Here is a 27,400-nt window from a genome sequence, read left to right on the forward strand (position 1 = left end):
CATGACAATTCAACATAAGGTGGAATATTGAGATAATTGAGTATTAAGTATTTCAGAAATAACTGCATATTTTTAACGACAATTCTACATACAAAAAATGGCATTAAATAACCATTCATCGCATCTTATTAGGGCAGAGATCTCCTCCAAGTTTGACGAAATTCGTAGAATTAACGTAGAAGCAAAATGTTGACTCGGATAAATAACATCGAACGAAAGGAGGAAGCCCTCCCCCTTCCTTTTCACGAGACAATACGCGGATCGGTCACGATCACGCGGCGGTAACCAGCTTCTTCGATCCCGCCTGACCGATGCATCTGGCTAAGTATATATTCGAGAGCGGCAATCGGCACGATGCATCGCGACCCGAGGTGTCGCCGTGGACTATCATCTGGGGCTTGATTAGGCCTACGTAGGTAGGTAGGTAGGTAGGTAGGTTGGTAGGTAAGAAAGGTTGGTAAGAACCGAACGACGAACGCTTACCTTGTTCCGCCTGGGTCCCTCGCGGGCAGATTAGCAGCAACAGCAACGGCAGAAGGTGAGCAGCGGAAGCAGCAACGGCGGCGCAGGTGGCTAGAAGGCCCGCCACGCCGGCCATATTGAAGGGGGCCATCCTTATCGCGGGCCCCAGCGTATCGCCGGTCCTCTCACGATCTGTGCGAGGATGCAGCAGCGTCGTCACTCTCGCCTCCTCATGCCTCCTCTACGCTTCGTTTCGCGTCGTCTCGCGCGTCACGGCCCGACGACGACGGCGACGGCGACGACGTGCGATCACCACCGTCGCCACTGCCGAATTCCTCCACCCTCCTCCGCCTTCTTCACCGGCCACCGCTTTCCCGGGTTCCCGCTTATGCTCCAGCTTATCGCCCCGGCTAGATTTCCTCGAGCGATCCGTGCGCGCGGGCCAACGAGCGCGCGCACTCGCGGGGTCGATGTCTCTCGATGATATTTTTCGACTCACTGCTGAGCCCGGCCGAGCAACCGCGGGCTCGCGGATTCGTGTGTGACGAATACGAGCGAACGACTGACGGTCGGTGTCGCATCTACTTCGCGTCACGTGGGATGCGCGGTTTCCGTTAATGACGAGGAGGCACCCCGGTTCTCACATGGCGACGCACACATCCGCTGTTGGCGAATCTCCTCTTCCTCCTTCGCACTCTCCACTTCCGACCTCACCGGCCGCCGAGTCTGAAAGAAACGTGATATCGATTGCGTTAATTAAAATCTGGAAAACTCTTGTCCCGCTCTGGTCGTGATTCACGTATTTTCCCTTCGCCCTCGGGATCGTTACGTTGCACAAGCAACGCGGAGCCAAGCAACGTCGTTTCTATCGCTCGCGTGAATGGGAATGCAGAGAGCGCGTTCGTTTATTTTCTCTGCTCTTCTAATGGCACCTCTGAAAGACACGGTATCTTCATGGTTCCGCCTCGTTGGAAAAGACGTTGCTTGGACTATGTGACGCTACGTAAACTACTCTTTTACGCTTTCTTAAATAAATTAACGAGGCGTGTTATTAAATAAATTCTCATTGACCGTCAAGCTTGTTTTGATACCGCGAACAGATGGTTGTAATTCGCGTCGTAATCCGACGATGGTTCGCGAGTCTAGAAATGACGTTGAAAAACGAAACCTAAATTAAGAACTGAGAATAAACGCGGGAAGGAAATCGGGGGAGGTATTGTTCCTTCAAAAATACTAGTCTCCGGTATCCGGCTTCGCGAGAAGAACGTGTCACATGTGAAAGGAGGAAAGTAAAGCGCGCGGACGGCATATCTCGAGTTCAAGGTCGACTCGCGTCACCCTGGGCAAAGGATTCCGGGGTGCCGGTTGGAATTCGTTATTCTCGAACGGCCAATTACCGTGTACGGAAAGGAAAATAGTGTCGGTGACGAGAGGGCGCGAACGGCCAGGGAATAAAAGAAATAGTAAAAGGAATGGACGTGGGGTAGGGGAGGGTGGCGGGAAAGCCCCGAACAAAACTTTGGGGTTCATCACGATAGTGGGAAGGGTGCCCGGGTAGGATAAGGCGGGACGCAGGGCAAGAGGGTTCCAGGATCAATACTATGCGTTTATCCGTCTCCCTCTCGCCTCCTCCATCTTCGATCTCCCTCTTCGTCGCGCCAACGAGAAACGCGACACGGGAGCGAGAAAGAGGAACGGAGAGGACGAGGCATCGACCGTCCCTTTTCGGCCAATTCCGTCTTTCGCTTTCGCTCCGGTAGGCTCTACTAAGGTCTGTCCGACGTCTCGCCATTCTTCGGGGAAACGAGAGGCACAAGGCAGAAGAGGAGAGACAGAGGGTCTCGCGCGCGCGAAGAGGCGCGAACGCGCCGCGGATCGAAGTAGGAACGCGAAATTCTAGAGTGCCGAAACGCGACGGCGGAAGGAGAGCGAGAGTGTTGTAAGAAGAGAGACGGAAGGGAGACGGCGGAGAGAAAAGAATGAGAGAGCTGGGGACGAAATGAACGACAGAGAAAGAGAGAGAGCTGGTAGGCGCGCTTTAGGAGTTCTTCTAAAGCGGGCAAAGACCTTCTCTCGCTTCCTCTCCTTCCCCCCCGTCTCTAGCCAGGTCAGCCAAGATGCATCCGCGAAATTGCAGACTTCAGTGAAACGCCGCTGTTGCTGCGGCTGAGGCTTAACTCAGCTCGGCGAGTAGGCAGCGTTTCCACCGGCTCGTTTTCTACCGTTGCCATTGCCCGACGAGTGGTCTCGTCAAAAATTTAAGATGTCCTCCTTCTCCCGCTCGACGCACCTCTCTGAGCCCTCCTCCATCGTCCTTCCTCATCCCACTCGCTTCCCACTTCAGCGACTTCCTCTTCGGAACGGGCTAGAAATCCGTAGTGCTTCTTTTCATCCGGCATACTCTTCCACTTTTTTTTTTTTTTGACAAGACCCGCTAGAGGAATTGCCGAAAACAGCCCTGTTCGTCTCAAGAGAAAGAGAGAGAAAGATTGAAGTGGCGATGGAGAGTGTACTAGTGGTGGTGGTTGCCGTTAAATAGGTAGGTGGGTGGTATCTAGAGTACCTTTGAGAAGCTACTATTTTCCATTTTTTTCCCTCGCCTACCTGCGTAGCCCCACGTCGTTACCGGTTACTTTTTCCTTCCTCCGAGAAGCAGACGTAAACACGACGAGGATCGTCTCCCCCCCCCCCTCTCTCTCACTCTTTCTCTCTCTTCACTAGCGGATCGGCCACTCGGTAGGTGGTTGGCCACCTTCTTCAACGAGCAAAGGCCTCTCTCGCATTCTCTCTTTCTCCCCTTTCTCCCTGTTCCTCTGTCTCCGTCTCGCGTCCTCTTCCGGGCCAGACCTCTTTCCGAGTACCCAGCCAGGTACGCCAAATTGCAGATTTCGGGAGACGGAGGAGGAAGCCGGCTCGAGTGGCTCGTGAAAATTTTAAGCCCGCTTCTGTGTGATGCGCCGCGGTGCCGCGTCTCCGGCGGAGTTTCGCGATACACCCCCGTCGGGCAAATCGTCACACAGAGCCGGATGGCGGTGGTTGCGAGCGCCAGGAGTGCCGGCCTCTGATACGTGTACTGTGTACAATGCCTCTCTTCGGCTTTCGGGAATATCTTCGAGTGCACTTGCCTCCTTTCAAGGTGAAAAGCCCCCCGGCTCTCGTGACGTCGCGCGTTCGCGCCCGCGGGCGAGCGAGCGAGTGCGTCGTCTCACCCGCCGAAACCCTCCGCCGACCGCTCTTAACACACATACACACACGACCGATCCCGCGGAAACTTTCGCCGCAGGCTACCCGGACGTTTCTATCGAGATTAAGACGCCGCTCCCTCCCGTTTGTCTCTCTCTCTCTCTCCCTCACCGGGGCTTATCCTGAGAGAAGTTCGTTATCCAAGGGAAAGCCCGGCCAGTATCTCGAAAACACGACGGACAAGGGACTGTCGTTTACACAAAGACAAAAAAAATCCCAGTGTCGCGTAAGCCGCTCGGCTTCAATTCATGCTGATTATCCACGGAATGTCGGAACGCTGGTTAACAGTTGTCCGCAGTTCTTACTGGGACGCGTTCCAATAAGAAATATAATTATTTCTTCCTTCGTTTTTTGTTACAAAAACTGATTCCTTTTGTCATCTAAACATTATTTTCCCGCCGTTCGGAGAGGACATATGGAATGATTTCGCGAAGGCCACGTGGACGTTCACCATCCTCCTCTCTCTTCGCTCTCCTCCACGGCGGCTTCCTCTCACTCTCGTTCGATTCCTCTCGTTTCTACGGTTTCGTCGGACTTTCCTCGTGCCATCGGCGGCGCCCGTGACCGCCCCGGGACAAATTCTATTTCCGGTTGAATTTAAGACCCTCCGGAATACACGGATTTATTTCACCGGCGTGCCGCGGCGCGGAGGAGGGGAGTGGCGCGCGGTTTTACTCCGGATCCGACGAGGCTCGTAAACGTAACAAAGAAAAGATGTATACTCGGTCGCGGACGGCGGCAGGAGAAAGAGAAGAAGAAGAAGCAGCGCGCGGACGCAGAAGGGCGAGGAAGGGAGGAAGGGCGTAGGAGAGAAGGTTCCCCGAAATTATTATACCTTGGACCATCGCCACTCTTGGGACGACCCCGGCGCTATTATTTTTCCGAAACTACGTCCCTCCATCTCGAACCCGATCTTCTCTTTTTCCTCCTCTTTATTCCCTCTCTCTCTCTCTTTCTGTATTTATCTATCTATCTATCTCTTTTCCTTTCCCTCCACATCTCGCCGACTTTTACGATAGTAACGATCGTACAGTTAACGAGTGACGGATAGACGCAAGAAGCGAGACATCTTCCATTCTTGATAAATGAGAGGACGTCGTCGTTAAGGCAGCCGCCGCCGCGTCGCGTGATTAGGCTTACTCCTTTTTCCCTCTCTTTCTCTCTCTTTCTCTCTTTTCCTCTCTCGCTCTTCCTTCTTTCGGATTCCTGTCCTCCCGGCCGGTGTTCATCCCATTTTTACGATTTCATCCACAACGAAGTCACGGCGATACGAATTTTACGAAGTCCGTACTCGATACGTTATCTTCCCCTCTTTTATACCCGTATCTCTTCGCCGCTGTATATTCGATTATCTCGGTTTATCTCGATACATTTCTCTTTACTTGTCACCACGTCGATTACATCTCTCTGTTTCCAGAAATTTCCGGATAACATCTCGCATCAGCGCAGGAATGACAAACGCGGAAACAGACGGATGCATCGGGGCGAGGGATCAACAGCGACGAGGAGCGGCGGGAGGGAGGGTCGGAGAGGGTGTGAAGCAGGGATGAACAGAAATTTTTTCAACTTCACCGGACTTTCCTCTCATAATTAAAATTAATTACACCGCCCGTGCGCGAGGCGCTGCTTGCAATTACCGCTTAATGAACCCTAATTAGTCCTCTTTTGTATCGAAACTATCTCGCCGCGCGTTAAATATGCAAGCCGGGATGAAATATTGATGCGACTTCATTATCGCTGCTTAGCACGCTTGTGTATAAATTTCGGAACGCTCGCTGCGTTTTCGGGAGGTGAGGAAAAAAGAGGGGAAGGAAATTGGCGGGGGATGAAACGTTCTCGCGCGATCCCCGTGCGCTCGGATCCGCGAGCAAATCCGCGTGCGCGCTATCGATACACAAAACCGCGAGAGAATTTCGCAACCGACCTGGCCGCGCCAGGTGAAAGTGAGCCTGGGCGAGAGAGCTCCCGGTAATGCCGCATCGAGCAAGCGTGCAAGCAGGAGCGAGGCCCGACGGACGCAACAAGAGATTCTCATTCATGTTTAATTAAGATTTCGCGCAACGCGCGCGCCATCACATCGCTGTCGCTTCAATCGGATCCATTGTGCTCGATCGAATCTGGCCGCGCTCGATCCGGCTCGGATTTCTCCACCCGCGGATATTATTGGAAAAATTGCTGATCCCTCGCGCTCACGATAATGCACTCGTTTAATAGACGACGACGATCAAGCGCCGCTTCGAACGGCCGGCCTGTTTTCGCGCCGGCGAGATTTAAATACAAAAGAAGCGTGTGGATGTACGCGCGTGTTGGAGATTCGCATGATCCATAAATAGTCTTCGCGATCGAGGCTCTCGGGGGGGGAGATTATCTAAACGAACCGTCCGCGCGCGCGCGAAGGAAACTGACGTTTAGGGGAGCGCTCGAAATAAAAGTATAGCGAGATACTCCGCCGCGTTTATACTCGGCATTCCGCTATAATCAACGGCGCTGCCCGGCGTGCCTGATTATACGCGCTTTTTTTTCACTTCCTCGTTACTTAGTCCCCCTCGGCCGCTTCTTCGCAACGTACGCGCGCGCGAGGATATCCTCCCGCCCTCTCTATAGTAGACGTGAACTCGCGAGGAATTATCGCGATCGGTGAGATACGGGGAATCGTCGGTTAACACAACGTCGGGCACAAATTCATCCGCAGTAGCAGCGCGACAAGGCGACTTCCTCCACGGGGGAGAAACTTGAGAAAATTCAATAGAGCCCGCAGGACGAGCGCGATATAAAAGTAAAGGGACGACATCGCTGGGCGACATATATATATATATATATCGTAAACCCCGCGCTAGAGACAAATACGAGCCGTTCGAGCGGAACTGAAAGTAACGAGGAAAACCACGTGCGCTTCTTATCGAGTGTCGTCCAGCATGCAACTGGACACCCGATGATAAAGCTAATGGCCTCCGCCGGAGTCCATCAGCGATCAGTCACGCGATCCTGACCCTCATTCTTCTTCCCTTTCCTTCCACGTTCGCGGAAGGAAGCCGGTTCAACGGAATCGAGCGAATCTTTATCGCGTTTTCGCCAGGAGGGATAATCGAGGAATGAAAAAGAAGAGGAGACGGCATGAAGGCGCGCGGGTTAGAACGAGAGGGAGAGAGACTTTCCAGAGGAGGCGACACGGAAGGAAGACAGAATCCGAACCTGCCGCCAGGTGATAGCCTAATCCACGTTCCTCCGCTTATCCGGCGGCGCCGTGACAAACGTTCCGTACGCCGTTCGCATACGTCAAAATAGTTCGGCCATTAGCGGTCTCCTCGGCTTCCCGAGGCGTCCCTCGCGACGTATATATCGACGGTCCCCTCTCTCTCTCTCTCTCTTGCTACGGAAAAAAAGGGGTGGAGAAGAAAAGTAGTTCAGGGCGTCTACGACGAGGAGGACGAGAAAGAGAAGAGCGTACACGGATAAGGAGGGAAGCTCGGCGCGCGCGCGGCAGCGAGCTTACACTCGTAATTTATACGTCTCTAATCTGGACGATAAGCTCCTCGCTCGCGTGTCTCCGGATTGCGTTAAGCAGCGAGGAACATCGGGGAGCCGAACGATGATCCTTCCCTGCGGGAACAACGGAGCTGCGACAACGCGCTCCCGCGTATCGGCGCGTAAGTGCGTGCCACCGTGATATACTCGCGTCTTTTCGGGATTCTCTCTCTCTCTCCGCCATCATATCCCGTGAGGCTCTCGCGTGCCTCGTAATTTTACTCACGGGCACCCTAACAGTTCTATATTTCACGAGGGCTCGAACGAAACTCGCTCCTCGTTCGCGCGCTCCTTCCGTCGCTTCTTTCGATAGACATGCTGCGGCGTCTAGGGCCATATGGCTCTCGTTTCCCTATCTTTCTCTGTCTGTCTTTTTCTTGCCCTCTCTCTCGTTCCCGCAGACTCCCTTTGTCGGGGTGTATCTCTCTCTCCCTGTTCCTTCTCCCCTCCGCCCGCGCCGCGTCTCACCGTTGGATTGTCTCTTTCCGCTATATTTAGTTTTACGTTAGCGAGAGAGCGAGTCATCATTCCCGGGAGACGGTCCCGCACCGACCGCGTTTCTTTACGAATTAAGGAGCGAGAAAGGGATCCCTCGAATGGTATATCGCCGAGTATTGTCTCGCGGGTGTACAACCATGATGTATACTTGTCAGATACGCAGATAAATATACGACGTACAGATGGCGACGGAACCGGTGTGTCCCTTCTCCTTTTCTTCTTTCCTCGCGCTCGCATAAATTTTTAATTAATTCTCATCCCGTTTAAGAGATCCCTTCGAGATCCCCTTCGAGAGATCGAGACGGTCGGACACGGTCTCGTCGCGTCCGTTACTTTTTAATAATTAGGGGGCATTAATACTCAAAGTTAAATTATACAACCGACTACAAGCGGGAAACGTAAACGGCGAGAAGGAAGATGGGGTTGGGGGGGGAGGGGAGAGAGTTCGTATCTTCGGCGTCGTCTCGGCGAAACGACGCGCGTACTTACTTTATCCAATAAATAACAGGCGCGCGCGGAAGGGGCCGAAGTTCTCGACTGGAAAGTTTGAAGCTTCTCACGGGCTAAAACGCTTTTGTCAGTCGCCGTCGCGACGCGCCGCGTCGCGCGCGTACCGGCGAGTCCTTCCTCCCCAACGAAATTATTCCTCAAAGGACTGCGGCTCTGTTTGTTGTACCCCCGAGGCATTATCAGTGTCCCGGCCTTTTTCTCTCCGCCCGGTCGAGAAACCTATAACGCGAATCCCCGGAATTATCGTTTCCTTTTCGAAGGCGACACAATTTGCCCGTTCCCCGCGTTCTATCTATCTATCTATCTATCTCCTCCTTTGTCGGGATGATCTACCGAGAGGCGAAGAAAAAGGAGAAAAAAGAAGTACGAAGAAGAGGACGCTCGCTGTCAAGAAAAACCGTGTATCCTCCCGCGCAATTCCAGCATACACTTCCGGCTTATCCGGACTTCTCTCTCTCTCTCTTTCTCATTGTAGCTAGCTTTTTTACTCTTCTTCCGTCCAAATCTCTCGCAATCCCACAATTCTCGCCGCATTTCTACGTGGATCGGACCGTGTCCCGACATCAGGGTAGCATCGCCCTGTGACATATGGAGGGTCCCTGAACGCCCTGTTTTCCCCGCGCGCTCCCTCGGGATCTTCCTCCTCGCTGACCGAGCGGATACTTTACCCTCCTGTCCCTGCTGGCGCGCTCACATCGCACACGACCTCGCGCTCCTGCGAGAAATATTTTCATCCGTACGTCTCGCCCCGGTTTCCGTTTACTCTCCCCTCCCCCGAAGACTAACAAGCGTGGTTTCTCCTTCGATTCCTGACCCGGGATTTGCTCACGGGCCTTCGATCCCCGTTGAACCGCGATTTCATCGGAATTCCGTCGTAGCTCTTAGTGTCCCGTCGAGAATGAGAAGTGGGCGCACACCGACGGTACTCCCGAAAAGCGGAGCAAATTTCTCCACGTGATAATCCGATTCTGTCGGATTTATCGCGTATGATATTTTTCTGTTCACCGGCCCCCGGAAGTGCGCGGGTAACTAACCGTACGCAGTAACAGCGTCACGTTATCCCGATTATCGCCGCGGGCCTCGATAGAGAAGTTGATTCCGGGGTATAATTCCGGGTGCGCAAGATTTTCGTAATGACTCAAGCTTAAACCGCGGACAATGGGGGTCGTTAGAGCGCGTATTCATCGCTCGCGGTCGCTCGGGCTTTCCTTTCCCCGTGCGCGTGCAACAATAATAAACGTAACGCACGAATGTAACGAGCGAATCGCGCGGGGATGGCGTGCACGCATGCAGGTGTCGAACGCATCGCTCAATTGTCAGCCGAGAGAGAGGGAGACTCTCCCATTTCCGAGACTTTGCGGCATTCCTGGTCGCGAGTTCAAGAGTCGAGCTCGAGTCGCGGTCTTTTGTGTCCTCCGAGTGCCGGGGTCGCAATCAGCGATCACGAGCGGCACAAAGAGGCGCGACGGGCTATTTTCGCCAACGTCATCGAGCCGAGACGTACACGAGCTCTCCGAGGAGCTTCGTAAACAACCGATCGACCTCGCGGAGCGGGACGGAGGAAAACAAGCGGCTGTCGTAGGTGGGTTTATTTTCCCTAATGAAACGACAAAGCCGACACGGTATCGGGGAGGGGAGACGATATTCGCGCGATGCGCTCGGAAGATTCAGGGGGGTCGTGGTCGAAGGGAGGTCGCCCGGACCGGCGTCGAACTTGTTCCAGAGGAAGCGAAGGCAGCATGGGGTTTCCGCCCGCAAGCCCACACGGGTGATCCTCAATGGGGGAATCGTTCCATTAACGAATAACCGTTCGTTAGACGGCGCACTCGTTTGTAATGACCCCTGCGCGCCGTTTCAGAGACGGGGGACGGGTGTCCTCTTACTCGCGCACCGATTTACGGGGAGACGCTTTTAATACGACGACCCTGAGTCCCGGATCCTCCGTGCATATCGAGCGAGGAGAAAAGATTCGGATTAAAGAGGATTTACATCACGTCGTGTATTTCGCGTCTCGATAAACGCGCCCGCCGGCGACGATGACGGCAGCGGCGGCCGCTCATCGAGGTGAGATTACGCCGCTGAAGACGCGCCCCGTCGGATGCACCGGGAGTTTTTTATTAACCGAGGCTGTCGGTTCGATCGCTAAGTGCTTTTTAATTAGCCCCGTGGAACCTGTATCTCTGTGAACTTTTAATTAATATGAGGGAGAGGAAGGGAGGAAGAGAGAGCCGAGTTTACCGTCCGAGCGGAACTCTTACTTTCTTTCGCGAGTGCATAAGACTATCGCGGCCGCGGCGACTCGCGTCGGTCCACGTTGAAGTAAAGTAAAGCGAAACGGCGGGGCGGAGGAAATTAGTCGTTAGGGTGAGATTTTCCTTCGCCTTTTCTCAATCTACGCGCACTTCCGGCGCATTCAATCGTCGCGCGCGCGAGCCCCGAGCTCGCTCTAAGTGCGCGCTGTCCATTTTTCTCGTTAACCGCGACCTCGGGGTGGTACCGAGGCGCTTCCGGCGTCGTCGCTGCGACAAATAACAGTGATTAACGACCCCGATTACCGGTACAATCAGAACGCGCGCGAGAACGGAGTGCAGGGCCAACGATGACGAAGAAAGAGAGACCGGGGCAAAAAGGAACCGGTGAAAAATGCCAAAGGAATGTTACCCCAGCCCGGCACAGCGTGCTGCGCGCTGTGAAACACACGCGGTTGTGTCGAAATCGCAAACGAACAAGTGAGCGAGAGAGAGAGAGAGAGCTGAAAGCGCGGCGATATACTCGCGCGCTGGGAGAATTGTGGGAATATCGCCTGGACTTAATTGTCCGAGGACCGAGGTTCACGACGCGCCTGAATAGATGATTAATTTCCTAGGAACGAGAAAAGAGACGAGTGTGTACGTACCGAGCATACACGTCTATATATCCTTATATTTACGAGCGACTCTCGCGCGCGGCCGTCGCTGCCGCCGGTGACTCTCGAGACGGCCTTCCGGACGTCGGTTTTTCAATTAAACCGGCCGCCACAGGAAGACTTTCACCTGGCGGCAGATAAAACTCCATTCCGCGCTCGGGATCGCTCGTCGATCAAGCGACGATGGAAATGAACTTTCACTCGTCGATAGGTCGCCGCCGCAGCCTGTGCGCGCGGGGATGTCACGAGGGACACTCTACACGGCGGCGGCCGTCGTCGTCTTTCGCCGAACGATTTCCACCATTCCGACCGGTGCTAGCCGGATTGTACCGTCCGTTGTCGCGCCCTACATTCGCCTATCCGCTTTTCCGCTCGGGGAAAAAGCGCCCGACCGTGTACGACAAAACTCGGAGTTGCAATTAACTGCATACGATGTCGATTAGCATCTTATTATGAGGGATACATTGTCTGGCCGACTAAACGGATTACCGCCGGTTCGCGATAATTACCCCGTGGTGGAAGACTTCATCGCCCGCGGACCGGCAACTCGTGCAGCANGAGCAACGCTTAAGACGCCACCTGCTACGCTCGCGGCCGCCTAGTTTATATTTAGTTTCCCGAGTTTGGAAAACTCTTAATGGATTCTTAATGACCCTGGAAGGGTCGCGAGCAAGAGAGAGAGAGAGAGCGCAGCAAGACACGAGAAAAGTCAGACGGGTAGAAGCCAGAGAGGAAAAGCAACAGCTGATATCTATACACTCCGTCTCACCGACGACTGATGACGGCCGCGATTACTGGGTCGTGACGGGCGATGAGAGAGAGATGGAGTAAGAGAGAGAGAGAGAGAGTGACTTTGTCCAAGTCTCGCGCGATACCGAAACGACTTCATAAAACGCGAGTCGGCGATGTCGGGGACTCGTGTACGCTTAATTCCTTTATCAACAATCTTCAGCGGCGGAGGGATTTGAGGGACCTACTTGGGTCGTCGTTGAGCAACGGGGCTTCTCTTTTTCTCACGCGGATCCGAGCGATCTCGAGCGACTTCTCGCCCCGCTCGCGAACTTCCCCCGAAGAATTTCTCGGTTAATCCGCCGAAGCTCGTGGATTATTTTTCGAATTTCGCATTCGAAGATACGAGTGTCTCTCTTTTTTTATATTTCTAAACTCAGATAAATGACGACGAGAGAGCGCTGCGGTGATGTGTGTCACACGGGTGGGCTTTAATGGATCGTCGGAATAATTCACGGATTTCGTAACGACAGCGCGAATTCGATCCGCACATTTTGAGTGAATTATTACCCCTCCCCCCTTGCCCTCCTTTATCCAACCCTAGCCTAATCACGACCTCGTCTCTTAGATTTATCCAGACGGTCCCTTCTTTTTTTCTCGCTTCCCCCCCATCTCGACATCGAATTTATATATATGATATATCGAACCATCGGTTACCCGCTGCGCCGCTGTGCGAGGAATCGACAAAGGAGGGTAGAAGAAAAAAAGGGGGGTAGAGAGACGGGGAGAGTAAAACGCGAACGGTCATTCACGCGGTTCAGACGGTTAAATAATATCGAACGATTGACGTGAAAGAGACGCAATTCGCGTCGGACGTGGTATCCGGCACGATATTTTCTCCCCGGCGCCGAAAAAAAGGCCGGAAAACCGAATAGACAGCCCCGTTGAAAAAAGAGGGAGGGTGATGGCGGTGGCGGCGGATCGATCGAGCAATTATCGGAAATCGAGCTATCGTTTTGGCTCGTCGCTTTTGAGCCGCTAGCCACGGCGCCACGGACGTCGAAAAAGCGAGTTTCTCGGAATAAATTACCGGACGACTCTAGACGACTTCGCGATTTAATCCGACCCGGTGTAAGAGACGAGGAGAGGCGAAAAGGGAAGAGAGAAAAGAAAACGAAAAGCGCGCGGATCACGCGACAGCGCGTTCGTGCATTCAAGGAGCGGACACGAGGGATGGGAAATAATGCAAAGCCCGTAAGTTATAATTTGCAGTTGGAAACGAGGTCACGACAGTCTTGGTCGAGTCCGGTCGAGCAATCGCGTCCGCGGCAATCTGCACGCCCGATAATTAATGGTTTCCTTCGAAAGTCAGGCCGCCGTTCATTAATAATAAATCATCGAGTTTCGCGCGAAAAATCCGGTCGCGCGGCCGCGGGACGATGAAGGGGAAGATGAAGACGACGACGATGACGGTGAAGACGAGACGCGGTCGCGTCTCTCCTTTTCCGCGATCGGCGCTCGCGAGGGAAATCGCGCGCCAAGTTTCTTTTACGGCGCGTCGTCTCTCTCTCTCTTACTCTTTCTCTCTATGAATACCGTTCGTTTGCGGAATTAACATAAACGTGAATAGAGGACCCGACGTGCACACAAAGCCGTCGTTGTACATGGGAAGCGTGCGCGCGCGAAGTCCTCTTCCACGAAGGCGGGGAAGAAAGAGAAAGAGACTTAGAATTTCGCCCCCGACGTTCCCGTCATTACGGATTCCGCTATTTGCCTCTAACTGGATTACGCGTCTGTTTGTGGCGCGAATTTCTTCGACGGGTGACAACGACGCTCCGTTCGTTTCATCAAAATATTCCCCAAGGGAGGTCGCCGCCGGAGGTTTGTCGGACGCGATAAAACGCGACTCCATGAAGAACGGAGAACACATCGTCGCTCGCAGAACCCGTCATCGCGACACTGCGCCGTCGTAACCTTGGCATCGCGTCGGGTCCTCGAGGACGCAGGACGACGTGGAGTGTATCGTCCGTACGCTCCGCTTCGCCTCGCGAGTCATAGAACGATGGAATGGGAGAGCGTGTCACGCCAATTACGAGGAGCGTCGCTCGTGGAAAAAGGAGAGGAAGGCAAAGAGAAAGAGTGAACGAGTGAGTGAGAGAAAGAAGGAGAGAAAGAGGAGAGACCCCGCAGGAGACGTAAAGGTGCGCTTACACTATCGCGGACGAATTTCTCTGGCAGCAGTCCAGCCGCGATGTTCGCGATATATTTTCGCGGCGACGGCGACGATCGAGAACAATCGCGTTTTATTTCTGTAATTCGAGCGCAATTTCCACTCGTCCGCACGTTGCGTTCCAAAAATTCCACGGGCAAGTTCACGTTTGCCTCACTCTTGAAAATCGAGCGAGAGGCTCTTCGCGTTGCTCATTCGTTCCTCCTTCGTTCCAGAAGCACGGCTTTAATGCTGTTACTAGAGCAATGGCAATGACGTTAGCATAAGCAGCAGCTCGCGTAACGACGTTCGCACGAATGGCCTTTGATAATTCACCGAGGTGCAAATTCGTTCGTCTTTTAATCGCGTTATATGGCGCATCTCCGCTCGTTCATCGAGTGCGCTCGCATAGTATAAACCTACCTTTAGACGGGAGTGGAGGATAGCGAAGCCGCGATAGAGAGAGAGAGAGACTTCGGCGACTCAGGTAGAACTAACGTCGGTTAATGCGAGAGGGAGACGGCGAGAGACGGAGAGAGGAGGGAAAGAGTGAAATGGAAAGGACAAGAGGAGTATGGCCGAGAGAAGAGTGAGAAAGATAGTGGCAGGGAGGGGAGGGAGGAAAGGGGAAGGCAAGGGTGAGTCGCCGTTCCGAGAGAAGAGATGCTGGAACGCAGCGACGGAGGAAGAGGAAGAGAGGACAAAAAGCGGAGGAGAGCGACGAGGAGAGCGGAGCTAGGCGGCGAACGGAGGACGAGCGACGAGGAAACGAAAAAAGAAAGGATCGAGCTGCTCCCGACTCAGCGGCTCTCATATTTAATGATATACTCGGCCGTGCCGGAGTCCCGCTAATGCACGGACACTACAATATGCTCCCTCTCCCCCCTCTCTCTCTGTTCGCTGTAAGGTACGCGTGCATGCGTGTACACCGGCCGCGCGATTCTCCCGGCTGCTTTTTCCATCGGCGTTCTCCGCTCTCGACGGCGGCGGTCCACCGAGGCGAACTAACGAGCCATCGAAAGTCGCGCGTCTCGTGAAAGTACGACGCATTATATATTAATTTACGATCCGCGCGCGATACGCGCCCGAAAGATCGATATCGCGAACGGAGCGCACGCGTGCAGCAGCGCACGAGCGAGTGAGCGAGCGAGCGGCTAAATCGGGCGTAAAATCAACGAGAAAAAGAGGAGAGGAAAAGTGGGAAAAAATGCCGCTCTCTCGGGAAAACGCGATTACGATAGAGCGTCGTCGCGAGATCGCCATTCTCTCTCTCTCTCTCTCGTTTCGCTCACAGACTCTGCTCGCGTATAGAAGCGAATAACACGCGCTCGAAGGATTATTCTTATCTCGATAATTATTAATTATTATAACGTGATCCGTCGGCCTCTCTTTCTCTCTCCACTTCTCTCCCGCTCGCTCTCGCGCGTACCGAATTAACGGTACATGCGAGACGGATACCTTGTACACCTTGAACGGGATTCGAAGGTAACCTTCGTTACCCCGATCGACCCCCGCCCGTCCGCCGGTACTTTCCTTTCCGCGCAATTTCGCGCGGACTTTTCAAATCCACGTCTTCCTTTTTCCTTCTCCCCTTTGTCGCGCCCTTTCTTTCGACTTCCTCCCTTCCTCCGTCTTTCTCTCTCTCTCTTTCTACGGCCATCACCTTTTTCGGACCTGCGGTGTAATGGCCTTCACGAATGAATAATCCTGACAATGAAACGCACTCCGGGCGATAATTAATCGAGACGTGGGAATAGTAGCCCGAGAGGCGCGCGAGAGGCGTACGAATTTTTAATTACCGGCAGAATAAACCGGCCGTTCCACTGTCTGCTGGCTCCTTTTCTTCCGCGTCGTATAGCCCTTACCCAATTAAGAGGATCGACGAGGAGCGTCGTCGACCCGGAGAAACTATGACAAATCGGGTCCCTTTTAAGGTTCCTCCGGAATGCCGCGCGGGAGATACCGGGTGACCGCGCGTGCGCGCCGAACCGGCGCGGCGTTTCGTTCTAGCGTGTCTGCTTGTCGGTCGCGTGAAAGAAATGAATCGGTTCGCGGCGATGTCACAGTCGGAGACAAGCGAAGAGTTCGGACGTTTAATTAATCGGAGGAACGGGGCGAGCTGCGTTTGCGCGCCCGTTCGCGGTCGGCGGTCCGATGGAAATCGTGGAAAACGAGATGACGAAGCGATCCGAAGCGACGCGCCGCAGCCCGGCAGTTTTTGTATTTTCATCCTGCAGGGGGAAATTTGGCGCGATGCATTTTCGAGACGGACACGTCGTTGTTCGACCGTTAACACATTGACTGCCATGAGGCTCGGTCACTGCTGACCGGCGTTGCAACATTGCCGCTTCTCATTAATTTGCATATAAGATGTAGCCGCTTGCATACGATAAATAAAATATATAGCCGATAGCGAGCCGATGAAACGAGGTAATATGCACCGTGAATTAAATTTGTTTATCGTATACTCCATAGTTATTTGAATTTTAATTAAGTTTTGAAATAATCAGTGAAAATCGGCGCAGTGGTCAACGTGTGGACAAACATACCTGAGGAAATAACGACGCCATCCATTCAGAAAAAATGCTAAATTAGAGTAAATAATTATTCCAATACTCGGTGACAGATTTTTACTTGGGTCCAATAATATTTGTTCGATCCAACTAAAATATTTTCCTAGCAAATTATCCAAGAGTAAAATATTTAGTTGGTCCAAGAAAAGTGTACTTAATCCAAGAGTAAAAATTTGCTAAGGAGTACTGAAGTAATACTATAATTATTATAATTATTTACTTGAATTTAACATTTTTTTCCTGTGCAGTCACCGGGACAAAAAAGTGAAATAGTGACTGCTTCTTGGCAGCAAAAGTGACAGAAAGTGATATCAAAATAGATACAAAACTCTTAGATATCAAAATAGTGATCAAAAGTGACTTTTTTGTCAAATTCTGAAAATAGTTAATTTCGGTAGAAAAGCGACACTTATTCTTATCCTTCCAGATATATCTTCGAATAACTTAGTATGCAGCGAGTTCTTTTCATAATTTGAAAGTTCACAACAAGAAAAGACCAAGGGCATGAACGATCAATACAAATACGCTTTCGGAACGATTTCATTAGGAGAAACGAAAAATATAGATACAACTCCTATATTTTACAAATTTAACAGCAGCTGAGAAAAAAGTGACTATAGCGACTTGTTTGGGATGATAATGAGTTTTTTAATGATTTGTCAAGAGAAAGTGACAAAAAGCGACTTAAGTGGCTAAACGGTAGCGCTGGAATTCTAATTTACATCGTAATGACACGTAAAGAGTATCTCTATTTCTTGCACCATTTAAAAAGGATCGCGTTAAGAAGTTAGTTCAAAAAGGAAAGATCGGTTAGAAATGGTAGAAATCAAAGAGCCCGAGGAGGATTTGTAACGCTCTTGGACGTGTAAGAATAAGCCAGCGGAGCACGATACCAGCAGGTTTCTCCCATCGATTAGCGCATCGGCGCTCGCCGCACGTTTAAGGAAGAAAGCCCGGATCGAGAAAGAAAAGTAATCGTAACGCGATGCACTACACGGGAGTGCACTTCGGTGCCGGTCGAGGGGATGGAATTTCGAAAATAGACCGAGTCGCCGGGGAGTGATCGCGTATACGTGGTTCGAATTGCCTTCGGTCGCAGATGTGTGCGAGCGGGGGTACATAGTCGCGTCTGGTCCCAAGGGCGCTATAAAAGATACTTTTAACGCGTAACTAGGAAACCGATGCATTCGTAAGGCCGAACTTGTAAGGACGATAGAGGAGAAATCAATGCGCCCCGACGACGACGGGGTAAAAGCAAGCATCAATCCGATCGATCCGCGCCGAGCGTGGAATTCCCATGTAATTCCCGTATCTTTCGACGGAGAAATCAGATTTTTCCACATTCCAATTTCAAACGCTCGCCAAATAATCACGTACCGTCGCGTGAAACGCGATTGCATCCGACTGTCACGTAACACGCGCGCACGGAATATTTGCAGTACTCAGATGCGATTATTCGCCGACGATTTGAATCACGAAAGCGAGAGTAACGAGGAATCGACATTGTCGCGACTTTTAGCGGGCGACTCGATCGCCCGTTTTGTTCGCGATTCCGCGGATTCTCCTGAAACTTTTTCGCCGGGACGGGAGCGCGATCGGACGGACGAATGAGCGAGCGAGCCAAGACAGGCCCCGCTCGTCGTAACTCGCGTCTCGTCGTAGCGACTTTAGCTTACGACTTTAGCGCCGGTCGGGGTACACTTTTTACGACTTTCACCGAGACTTTTACGAGTCGCGACCTCCACGATTTTTCTCACCGCGCTACCATCCGCCGTTTGTTTGCGTTGCGCGTCTCATGCTCGTCGCAGTTGTCCCACACGAATTTTCGAGCGAGCCGTCTCGTCGACGAAATGTCCGAGTATCGAATTCCCAAGTCACGCGATGTGTGGAAGCGAAGGGAAAAAAAAAAGAATAGAAAACAATGACGAGAGGAAAAGTATTCCAGCTTCGGGAACACCGCTCCGACCGCGTTCTTATTCTCCTCCAGAAGAGAGACGGTTTTACCGGTTCTATGATGACGTCTTATTATTCTTAACGCTCGTTAGATTGACACGAGCTTACGGGATCGCCGAGTTTGGCTCGGCGCTGCGGAGAGATCATCGCGCAGAAATGAAAAACCGTTCGCGGATCGTTGATCAGGGGCGGCGGTGCGCATCATCACGCCTCGACGCCGTTACAATCGCGGCGCGCTCGCCCTCGGGCAGGAAGAGGGCTCCCCCCTGTAAGTACGGGGACACAATGGGGCTGCTTTACATACGAGATTACAGTCCGACGCGTGACACGTTACATCTCGCCTCTATCCGTGCGCGACATTGTCATTACGTTTATTAACTTCCACTCGTTACGGATCGCAGCGCGAGTGCGAAATTATTAGTTCGAGGCCTCTTTCTTCTCGGAGAGCCGGAGTCTGTTCCCTTCTTCGCGCACACGTGAGAGAGGAAAACGTCCAGCCGAAATGTCGCGTCTCACGCGAACGACGAGAAAAGCGCGCGATCCGTCCCGTACAGACGCCGGAGGAGTTTTAACCGTGGCATCCCCCCTCCCCGCGCCGCGTCGCCCGTTCATTTTTCATTCAAGCTCAATAATTGGTACATTCGCAATCGGCCTCTCGGCGCGCGTATTATCGAGGCACTAACGTAGAGGCCGAGCGATACTAATGACTCGCGAGAGGCCGATCCTCGGAGCCGGCGAACGTAAAAAGTCACGTACTCGCTAGAATTATAACGAGTTACGCGCGTAATCACCATTATATCCCTGCCGGAAAGCGATAATTAGCGTTTTCGCGCGCGCCTGAGCGCGAGAGAAAGGGAGATAGAACGCATACTTCGACGATTCGTCAGGTGCCGAGGAATATCAGCGGTACTCTCGGTAGAGAGATAAGCAATTTTTCGAAATTTATCGGATACACATAGACGTCGTTAGTCGAGATTCCCGACACGCGAGCGTCCTCACCCGATATACACGATTTCCCGCTTATGTACATCATCGCGCTTTTATCATTTCACCGATTCGTGCTCGACGATAACGAGCACATTCTCAGTGTGTGTGTGTGTGTGTGTGTGTATTCCTTACCTACGAGGGCGGAGGTAACACGCACGATATGTACGTATTTGATTAAAACACGTGATTTTTCTCATTAGCGCTCGAAATATTAAAATACCGATAGATAGCGCGCGACGATGATTTTTCATCGTGCAAGAATTAAGATAATTGTTATCTCACGACCCGAGCGCGAACGATCGTCCACCCTTTCAGTCGCGCGCCAGCGGAATTTCTCGACGCGACACCGCCGATCGTGTGTCCGAGTAACGCGCGATCCTCGTCCAAAAAGGAAGCTCCGGGACCCCGGTAGTCGTCGGCGCGGGGGCCCGGGGCTCGTGACGCCACGGGCTCGCACGTACCGATATACACCGACAGCTGGATCTTCCCGCTGGCATTGGCGGGGCCTGGAAATATTCAGGGGCACTTAACGCTATCTACAAAGGCTAATGTAGCCGCCCGATAGGGGAGGAAAGGTGGACGTGTTCTCCGTATATCTCCCAGGAACCAGACGCACACAGGGGCAGGGAGGAGGGGAAACACGCATACGGCGCGAGCGGACGAGTGAGCTCTCTCGTACGCACGCTTCTGATTTCTCAATTTTCGAGAGGAGCCACTACTCGAAGGCCGATTAAGCGACCTCACTTCGTCGACACGTACGACGGAAGGGACCGAGATTTCCGTCTGTCGAACAGCTAATCGACGAGCGAACCGCTAATTAAAGATTTGTACGTCGATCCCGTAACGTATCCGGGGAACCTGGTAATCGCTTGTCGTTTGATTTTGTAACATGTACGGATACATAAAATATTCTCTGGCGATGTACGTCCTCCCCTTTCTCCTCCTCTTGCCTGATATATAACACGAGAAAATTATTCCAAGTTCATTCACATTATTTTGGACTTTCGAATCCGGCCAGAATTCGTGCTCGTCGGAATTTCTACTCGCGACACGCTCCGAGTAAATTTTTCATGCGGCCGGGGAGTTCGGGAAAACTTGACTTTTCAACAAGTTGAAATAGCCGTTGATCGGAGGACCAGCGGATGTCGGGTAAATCGTCCGTTTTCGCTTACAAAAGCACGGCGGAATTCGCGTATTGCGTGCCGGCGCAAGTGATTTTTCGCCGGGACCTCCGGCGCATTTTAATCCTCTGCATTATTCGAATATAAATATCGAGAGCGCCGGTGTGTTTACGAAGCTATAAAGTTTTTACATTGTCGACGCGCGGCTCGATCGGCGGCGCGGCCGTGCCGATCGAGAATAATAACCGCGGCTCGTTATGAATATCGAGTCGAATATATTTATGACGAATAAATCACCGGCGAATAATTCTTTTTTATGGAAAATGTCGCCGACTCTCGCGCTTTAGCGGCCGCGGTGACGTGCGCGCGCGCGCTTTTACACCTACGCGTAAATCGTGACCGCGCGCGCGTGATGTTGATAACGTAACGGCATTCATAAATCATATTTAACGAAGCGTCGGGATTTCTTCGATGCGAAACTTCGATCGAGCGATAATTACTGAACAAACAGGAGAGAGAGAGAGAGAAACGCGCGTACCGTTAGACACGATAAGACGAATGTTCGTGCATACTTAAATAGCACCGAGACGTACGTGATCGTTCCCTCTCTCTCTCTCTCTTCTTTGCCACGTGTAAAAAGAAATAAATGCGTTATATATTCTTCTTTCATCTTTCCTTGAGCGGCCGGTGAGGCCTGAAATCATTAACCTTTCGAGAGAGCTGCCTGTCGATAAGTGGCTACTATCGCAATCATCGGAGCCCCGTTCGAGCTTATCAGCACCGAAGAAGGAAGAAAGAGAGAGAGAGAGAGAGAGAAAGATACACATATATATAGAAAGAGAAGAAAGAGCAAGCGGCAAAGAAGTATACAGGTTGGTTCAAGAAAACTCGGTAAATACGCCTTTTTGAACCTCCCTTCGGACATTGGCTTAACCCACTTTTGCATCGCAGACGACCAGAGATAAAAGGAAGAGAGAGAGCGTAACGCGCGATAGGTCTAACGAATTCTATTTCTTCTTCTCGCAAGCTTCGCCTTTCTCTGTCTCGCGCTCGCCCTCTCTTTATCTTTCGCAACGCTAATGATAATAAACACGATAAGAAGCCGATTACTTCTCACAATGCCGGTTCTCTGTATTGACAATACGCCGCTGTGGCGAGATGCGCGATACAAAAAGTTGAGTCAACGTTTCCGAGAAAAGTCGTGGTGATGAGTTATCGATCAATGCACGTCAGTGTGCAGTACTCGAGTGTACGAGTTCGAACGGCCTCATCAAGGATCCTTTTTAAATCGCCATTGTTTGACGTTATTAAAGGCTGCGATAAATCTGCCGCCGTCCGACGAATTCACGACTGCGAGAATACTTTCTATCGCAATTTATGCGCGATTGTGCTCTTACGTCAGCTCTCTAAACGCGCCGATGAAGTCTACAATAGCTTCTTCCATGGTACGTACGATACGCTATCGCGATTAATATGAATTATTAACACGACTCGTGAAGGATATTAGTAGAAATCGCACATTACTCGATTCCGATCGCCGTCGATCCTTATCACCGGAGACCGATTCGTCAGACATTCACCTCTCGCGAGCGAGCGTTACATATCCGTTCCAGAGACGCTCTCGCCGAAGTTTCCCCGAGAAAAATAATCAAGAGCGCTCCACACGGAGCGGATAGAGTCGAAGGGCCGGCGAAGGAGAGCGGCGTACGTGAGAATGAACACGGGGACGTTCCCAATCGCGCGATCGATAATCGGCATGTATCACCATTTTGCCGAGGCTCCGATATAATGTTATAGCGGCGTTTGTTCTCAACGGGTGGACGTTACAGCGGTGGCCGTGGTGGCGGCATCCACCCCACGAGCACTCCAAATCGCCCGGACAAATTGACCCGCCCTCTCTTTATTTTCGATCGGCTTTTACACGAGAGGACGAGCGGAGGCTTTCAATACGGGAGGTGTCGAATCGGCAGTGTCGTCATCTCCGCGAGACCCCAGGTGTCCCACGGCGGTTATAAAGGCCTCTCTCTCTCTCTCTCTTTCCCTCTTCTCTGTTGATGCGATATACTCCGAGACGGTTCTCAGCGCGAGCGTACGTGACGATGTTTCCGACAGGGAAGCCACCGCCTCGACAAAAGGAAAACGATCCGTTTTAACGAGTCTATGTATCGTTAAACGACGCTCTTTCTCCCGTTTTTCTCCTTTTTCCTCTCTCTCTCTCTCTCTAACACGCGAGCTGGCAGGTGACAGACTATCGTGATTCGCTAAACACCGTGAAATTTCGGCGGAATCAACCGAACGCTCTCTCAAAAGGCGCTCCCGCCGCGAAGGCACCGACCATGTCGACCGTTTATTCCGACTCGATGCTTTTTCATCAGCTGCGCGTGACCGCGCTGATCGCCGCCGCTCTCCTTTTGGAACGGACGATGCAGTTCTTTTGCGAAGAATGGAGAAATTACTCGACGATTCTCGTCGTCTCTAAGAAATCATGGACAGGTCGCGAGAGAAGCAATCCACAGCACAGACGCTATAACGGGACACTGCACGTTCATTCGAAAACTTATTTTCGGCCGGCTCCAACGGAGATTGCTCTCGTGAATATTTTATTTCGCAAGAAATAGCGTTTCGAGGGGGGAAAAAAAAGAAACGCGAACGACAGTGGCGCGTCTCCGTCCCGCCAGCTCGACTCGTTAAAAGGAGTCCGATTCACAGCGGCCGAAAGGAGGGATCGGCCGTCTCTTGATTACCAGGTGGAATTCCATAATGAACGGTATCTTTGCCGATCCCCCGGTCGTTTGTTCGCCGTTTCGGAATCCCGTCGCAGCTGCGCGCGCTCGCACGTCAAATATTTAGCCAAGGATTCTCCCGAAGGCAGCGAGAGAGAGAGAGAGAGAGAGAGCGCGCACACGGAAAGTCCGACTCGGCACACACGTTACACATCAGACGGAGTCCTGATAATAAAAAGGAGAAGCGAAGACGGGCGGGCGAGCACCGCCGAAAGCCTTTGGATTGCCGGGCTGCCGCTTTCATCGCGGTAGACGGTGCGAACTAGGAATAAAGATCCTGAACAAACACACGGCAGCCCCGGGCGGTGGTCGTGTCGTATAAGGGGATCGATTAACGTGCCGTTTGATCCGTGAATTTACACGTTCCCCGTAGCCGGAATAAAGAGAGCGGCGGATCGCGGAAGAGGAAACGGCAGACTCCTCCTCCACCGAGGCGTTCGCGAAGAGCCGCGGGAAAGCGCGAGGTCTCATCGATCGCAAAAATAATCTCACGTGAAGAAACGCGCCCGACCGGATATTCTTATGGTAAATATTTACGCGCGAAATTACAGAGTATTAAGATGCGCGGGACTCGAGGTAAATTGGAGTCGTCCCGTCCTCGAGCATCATGAACGCGATTATCGTCCTTTTTTCACGAAAATATCGCGTGTGTCCAAAAGAGGGAGAGAAGGATATCGAGAGGAACTGGAGGAAAAGGTACGAAATTAATCGCAGGTGCCTCGGACGACGAGGTAGAGATTAACCTCGACCCGAATCTTTTGATCCTCTCGACGAGATAACCGTCCGCGCGCGCGAGCCGCTGCGGCGGGGGGGAAGCTGGAGAAGGCGGGGAGAAGCACTAGTTCTAACGGTTCCTACCATCTCGCGGCCACGTCCCTCGCGCGCGGAATCCTTCATCAAAATGCGGCATGCTGTCGTCATTCTTCAATATCTATTTGCCACTGAACAGTTAGACCGGCTCGCTCCTCTCGGCCATTCGTGGCGGCGATGCTGGTGGCGGCCGTGCGCTACTATTAACCGTAGACGGCATAAATAGGTAGCCGTTTAAATCTTTCCGGTTCAACGACTGTGCACTCCGGCGTTACATCGTGGCGGCTCAACGCCCGACGGATCTTTTCATCGGAAAATTCAGAAAGCGAAGCGCGCGTAAACGCGTGCGAGCGATAGGACGACTTTAAGCTCTCCGTAAAGTCCGGCTTCGTAAAGATGCCGAGGCAGATACATGATTTATGACGGCTCGGGCCTGATGTCACGCGCTTGTGATCGCGATTAATAGGACGATAAGCCGAGCGGTAACGTCGGGCCGGCGGGTGCGCGCACAAAGGAATGTATTAATTGTCCCGCACGAAAATTTTCGCGTGTGCCGCCTGCGACTTGATAAGCGCTCACGAGGGAGCGATTACTTCAGAGATCCCGCGACTTTATTCCCGCAACGTGCGGAGGTAATACTTTTATCTGGGCGTTCGTCGCGAGGACGCGACGGAAAAGAGCGAAATCGATACCGTCGCCCACACTCCTCCTTCTTTTCGGCGCAAATATTTTCGCGCGCGGTATAGATATATTCGACTTTCGCGTTTAATCGTCGCCATGTCGCGACGGTGTTAAACGAAACGGGTTGCCGCATGTGTTCCCCAGCGCGAAAATACCTCTCCCATATCTACGTATAGGAAATGCCGGGTACCACGCACGCCTGTATGTGCGAGCGGGCAGGAACAGGTAGGGATAATCCGGTCCTGCCTGCACGCGCTCGTGAGTGCAACGTCGGCGCATTCTTAGCAGGCGAGGAGGTGGAGATGCAGGAGGGGGATAAGGAGGAGAAGAAGAAGAAGCAGAAGAGAAGTAGAAGAAGAAGTGGAAGAAGGAGAAGCAGGCAGGCAGGCAGGACGGAACACAATGGGCCGAAAACCGGAAAGAGGTACGCCCACTTCCCAAAAAATGGCCCGTCGCTAAGAAAACGAAAAAACGCAGCCATATGCGCGTCGCAAGACGAGCAAGAATGGTTTGGAGAAAGAGAGAGAGAGAAGGGTCGACCACCATTGGCCGGATTCCCATGAAACTCGAGCAGCGGACGAGAGGAGGCGAAACTTCCATTCAACAGCGGGCCGTCAACAAGAAAATAAACCTAGATCCATCGCCACCGAACGAAATCCTGGCAATTACCGATCTATTGCCAGTAATTTGTCGTGCTGGTGTGTGCACTCTCTCTCTCTCTTTCATTCGAGGCGCCGCTTTCCACAGAAAATACTACTTCCGCCTAAATCCTCTAACGATTAACGGGACACACGTGTCCCATTAGGATTTAGTATCGAAAGTGCTCTTACGAAAATACGATCTTCAATTCCGTCTATTACATATTTCACACACGGAACGTAAATATCCAATTGGTGCTAAATTTTCTGTAGCTGGAAAATATACGGAGCCACATCTTCGTAGTATCTTTCGGGCCGAACGATTTATTAATGAAGTAACTCTGATCCGTCGTTACTAACTTCCGAAGTGATCTCGGATGATAAGAGCGCGAAAAGACATATCGCGTCGTCGCGAACGCGGCATGAAGGGCCCGGAGTGGCGATATCGATAATCGGACCCGGACTTCTCCATTCGTCGCGACGGCTGCCACATTTATCTCGTCCACTGACAGTACGAAATTTATTCTTCACCTACCAACGAAAGGGCCCTCCCCCTCTAAAACCGCTATCGAATAATAATGCAACGCGAGGCCCTCCGTGAATCGGCGATCGGATCCTCGTTTCGACGAGAGACAAGGGTCGAATATTTTTGCCGAATTTATCGCGAGACCCCTTTATCTTACGCGATTTTCTTTTTATCTAAAAATAAACTGCGTCTGCCTCTTAATCCGACGCCTCTGGCGTCCTGAATTTACGTCCGTCACTTTCAAAGTTAATTTGTCTACATTTTATGCTTGTCTCTCTCTCTCTCTCTCTCTCTCTGTCCCGTTCTTTCCTTTCTTGGGAAAAATTGAAAATGCTGACTTTAATTTAATAGTTTGTCAAAAAATCAACGCAAGTTATTTATCAGAAAGAAACTATAGTTTGCTCAAATTTGCTGTCTATATTCTGCCTACGCTAAGTGCTACGTCGACAATGCTCTTGATCACGGTAATCGTTTTTAAAGGGATGCGCGTGTCGATCGTTAAAGCGAAAGGCAGGCACCGTTCGTCCGGCCACGTGGACACAATGAAGCCGCGTTTATCCTAGCGAGAAATTCATGAGCGAAAAGAAGATATCGTCTCCACTCTCTCTTTCTCTCTCCCTCTCGCCCTACCGTCGATTTAGCTCGCGCTCAAGCGTGGGGTGACGAATGACTCTTTCGCAAAGACGATAACGATCTTTATCCCCGGTGCCGATGATCGAGAGAGAGCGAGAGAAAGTGCGTAATGCCCGATGAATAACGCACAGAGACAGAGAGATGAGGAAAAAAGAGAAAAGGAGAAAGAAAGAGAAGAGGCTGCCGAGCGGTCTGTCTAAAAATCGAAGATAACGTTACCGACATTCGTTACCCGTCGTTTCGCGACGTCGTGCCGCGTAATGTATGTAAATGCGAGCCGTACGAATCCGCTTATAAAGAACGCGCGAGAGCGCGCGGGCGTGCACGAACAATTAGGTCGACGAAAGCATTTGTCTCGCGGGCCGATTTCGCAAATTAATATCGACGGAGACGAATATCGGCGATCGTAAAGGCGTCCCGAACGTTTTAATTAAATCGGCGTCCGACGCGGCCGATAAACCATCCGTGAATTCCCAATAATTTCGCTGTCGACTTTGCATCCGAGCGCGCGCACACACACGCCCGTGCCCGGGTCTACGTATACGACGACCACACGTTTCTTATAGATATCTAGGTGGGGAGACCTTTCACCCCGTGGCGCGCGGTGTCGCGAT

At 52.0% G+C, this 27,400-nt stretch overlaps 1 protein-coding gene across 7 annotated transcripts in view; it reads right to left on the reverse strand.

Annotated features, from left to right (window-relative positions):
• LOC106749198 (ephrin type-B receptor 1-B) overlaps nt 1–27,400 on the reverse strand; it is a 108,411-nt gene that overhangs the window by 71,855 nt on the left and 9,156 nt on the right. For all 7 annotated transcript variants that reach the window (XM_014628393.1, XM_014628390.1, XM_014628392.1 and 4 more), the window contains exon 2: nt 484–1,188. In XM_014628393.1, the coding sequence (XP_014483879.1) occupies nt 484–613 (130 nt within the window). In that variant the 5' untranslated portion in view covers nt 614–1,188. The remainder of the gene's footprint in view (nt 1–483; nt 1,189–27,400) is intronic.

Source organism: Dinoponera quadriceps, unplaced genomic scaffold (genome assembly GCF_001313825.1).
Source record: "Dinoponera quadriceps isolate SergipeBrazil2010 unplaced genomic scaffold, ASM131382v1 scaffold2952, whole genome shotgun sequence".
Lineage (NCBI taxonomy): Eukaryota > Metazoa > Arthropoda > Insecta > Hymenoptera > Formicidae > Dinoponera > Dinoponera quadriceps.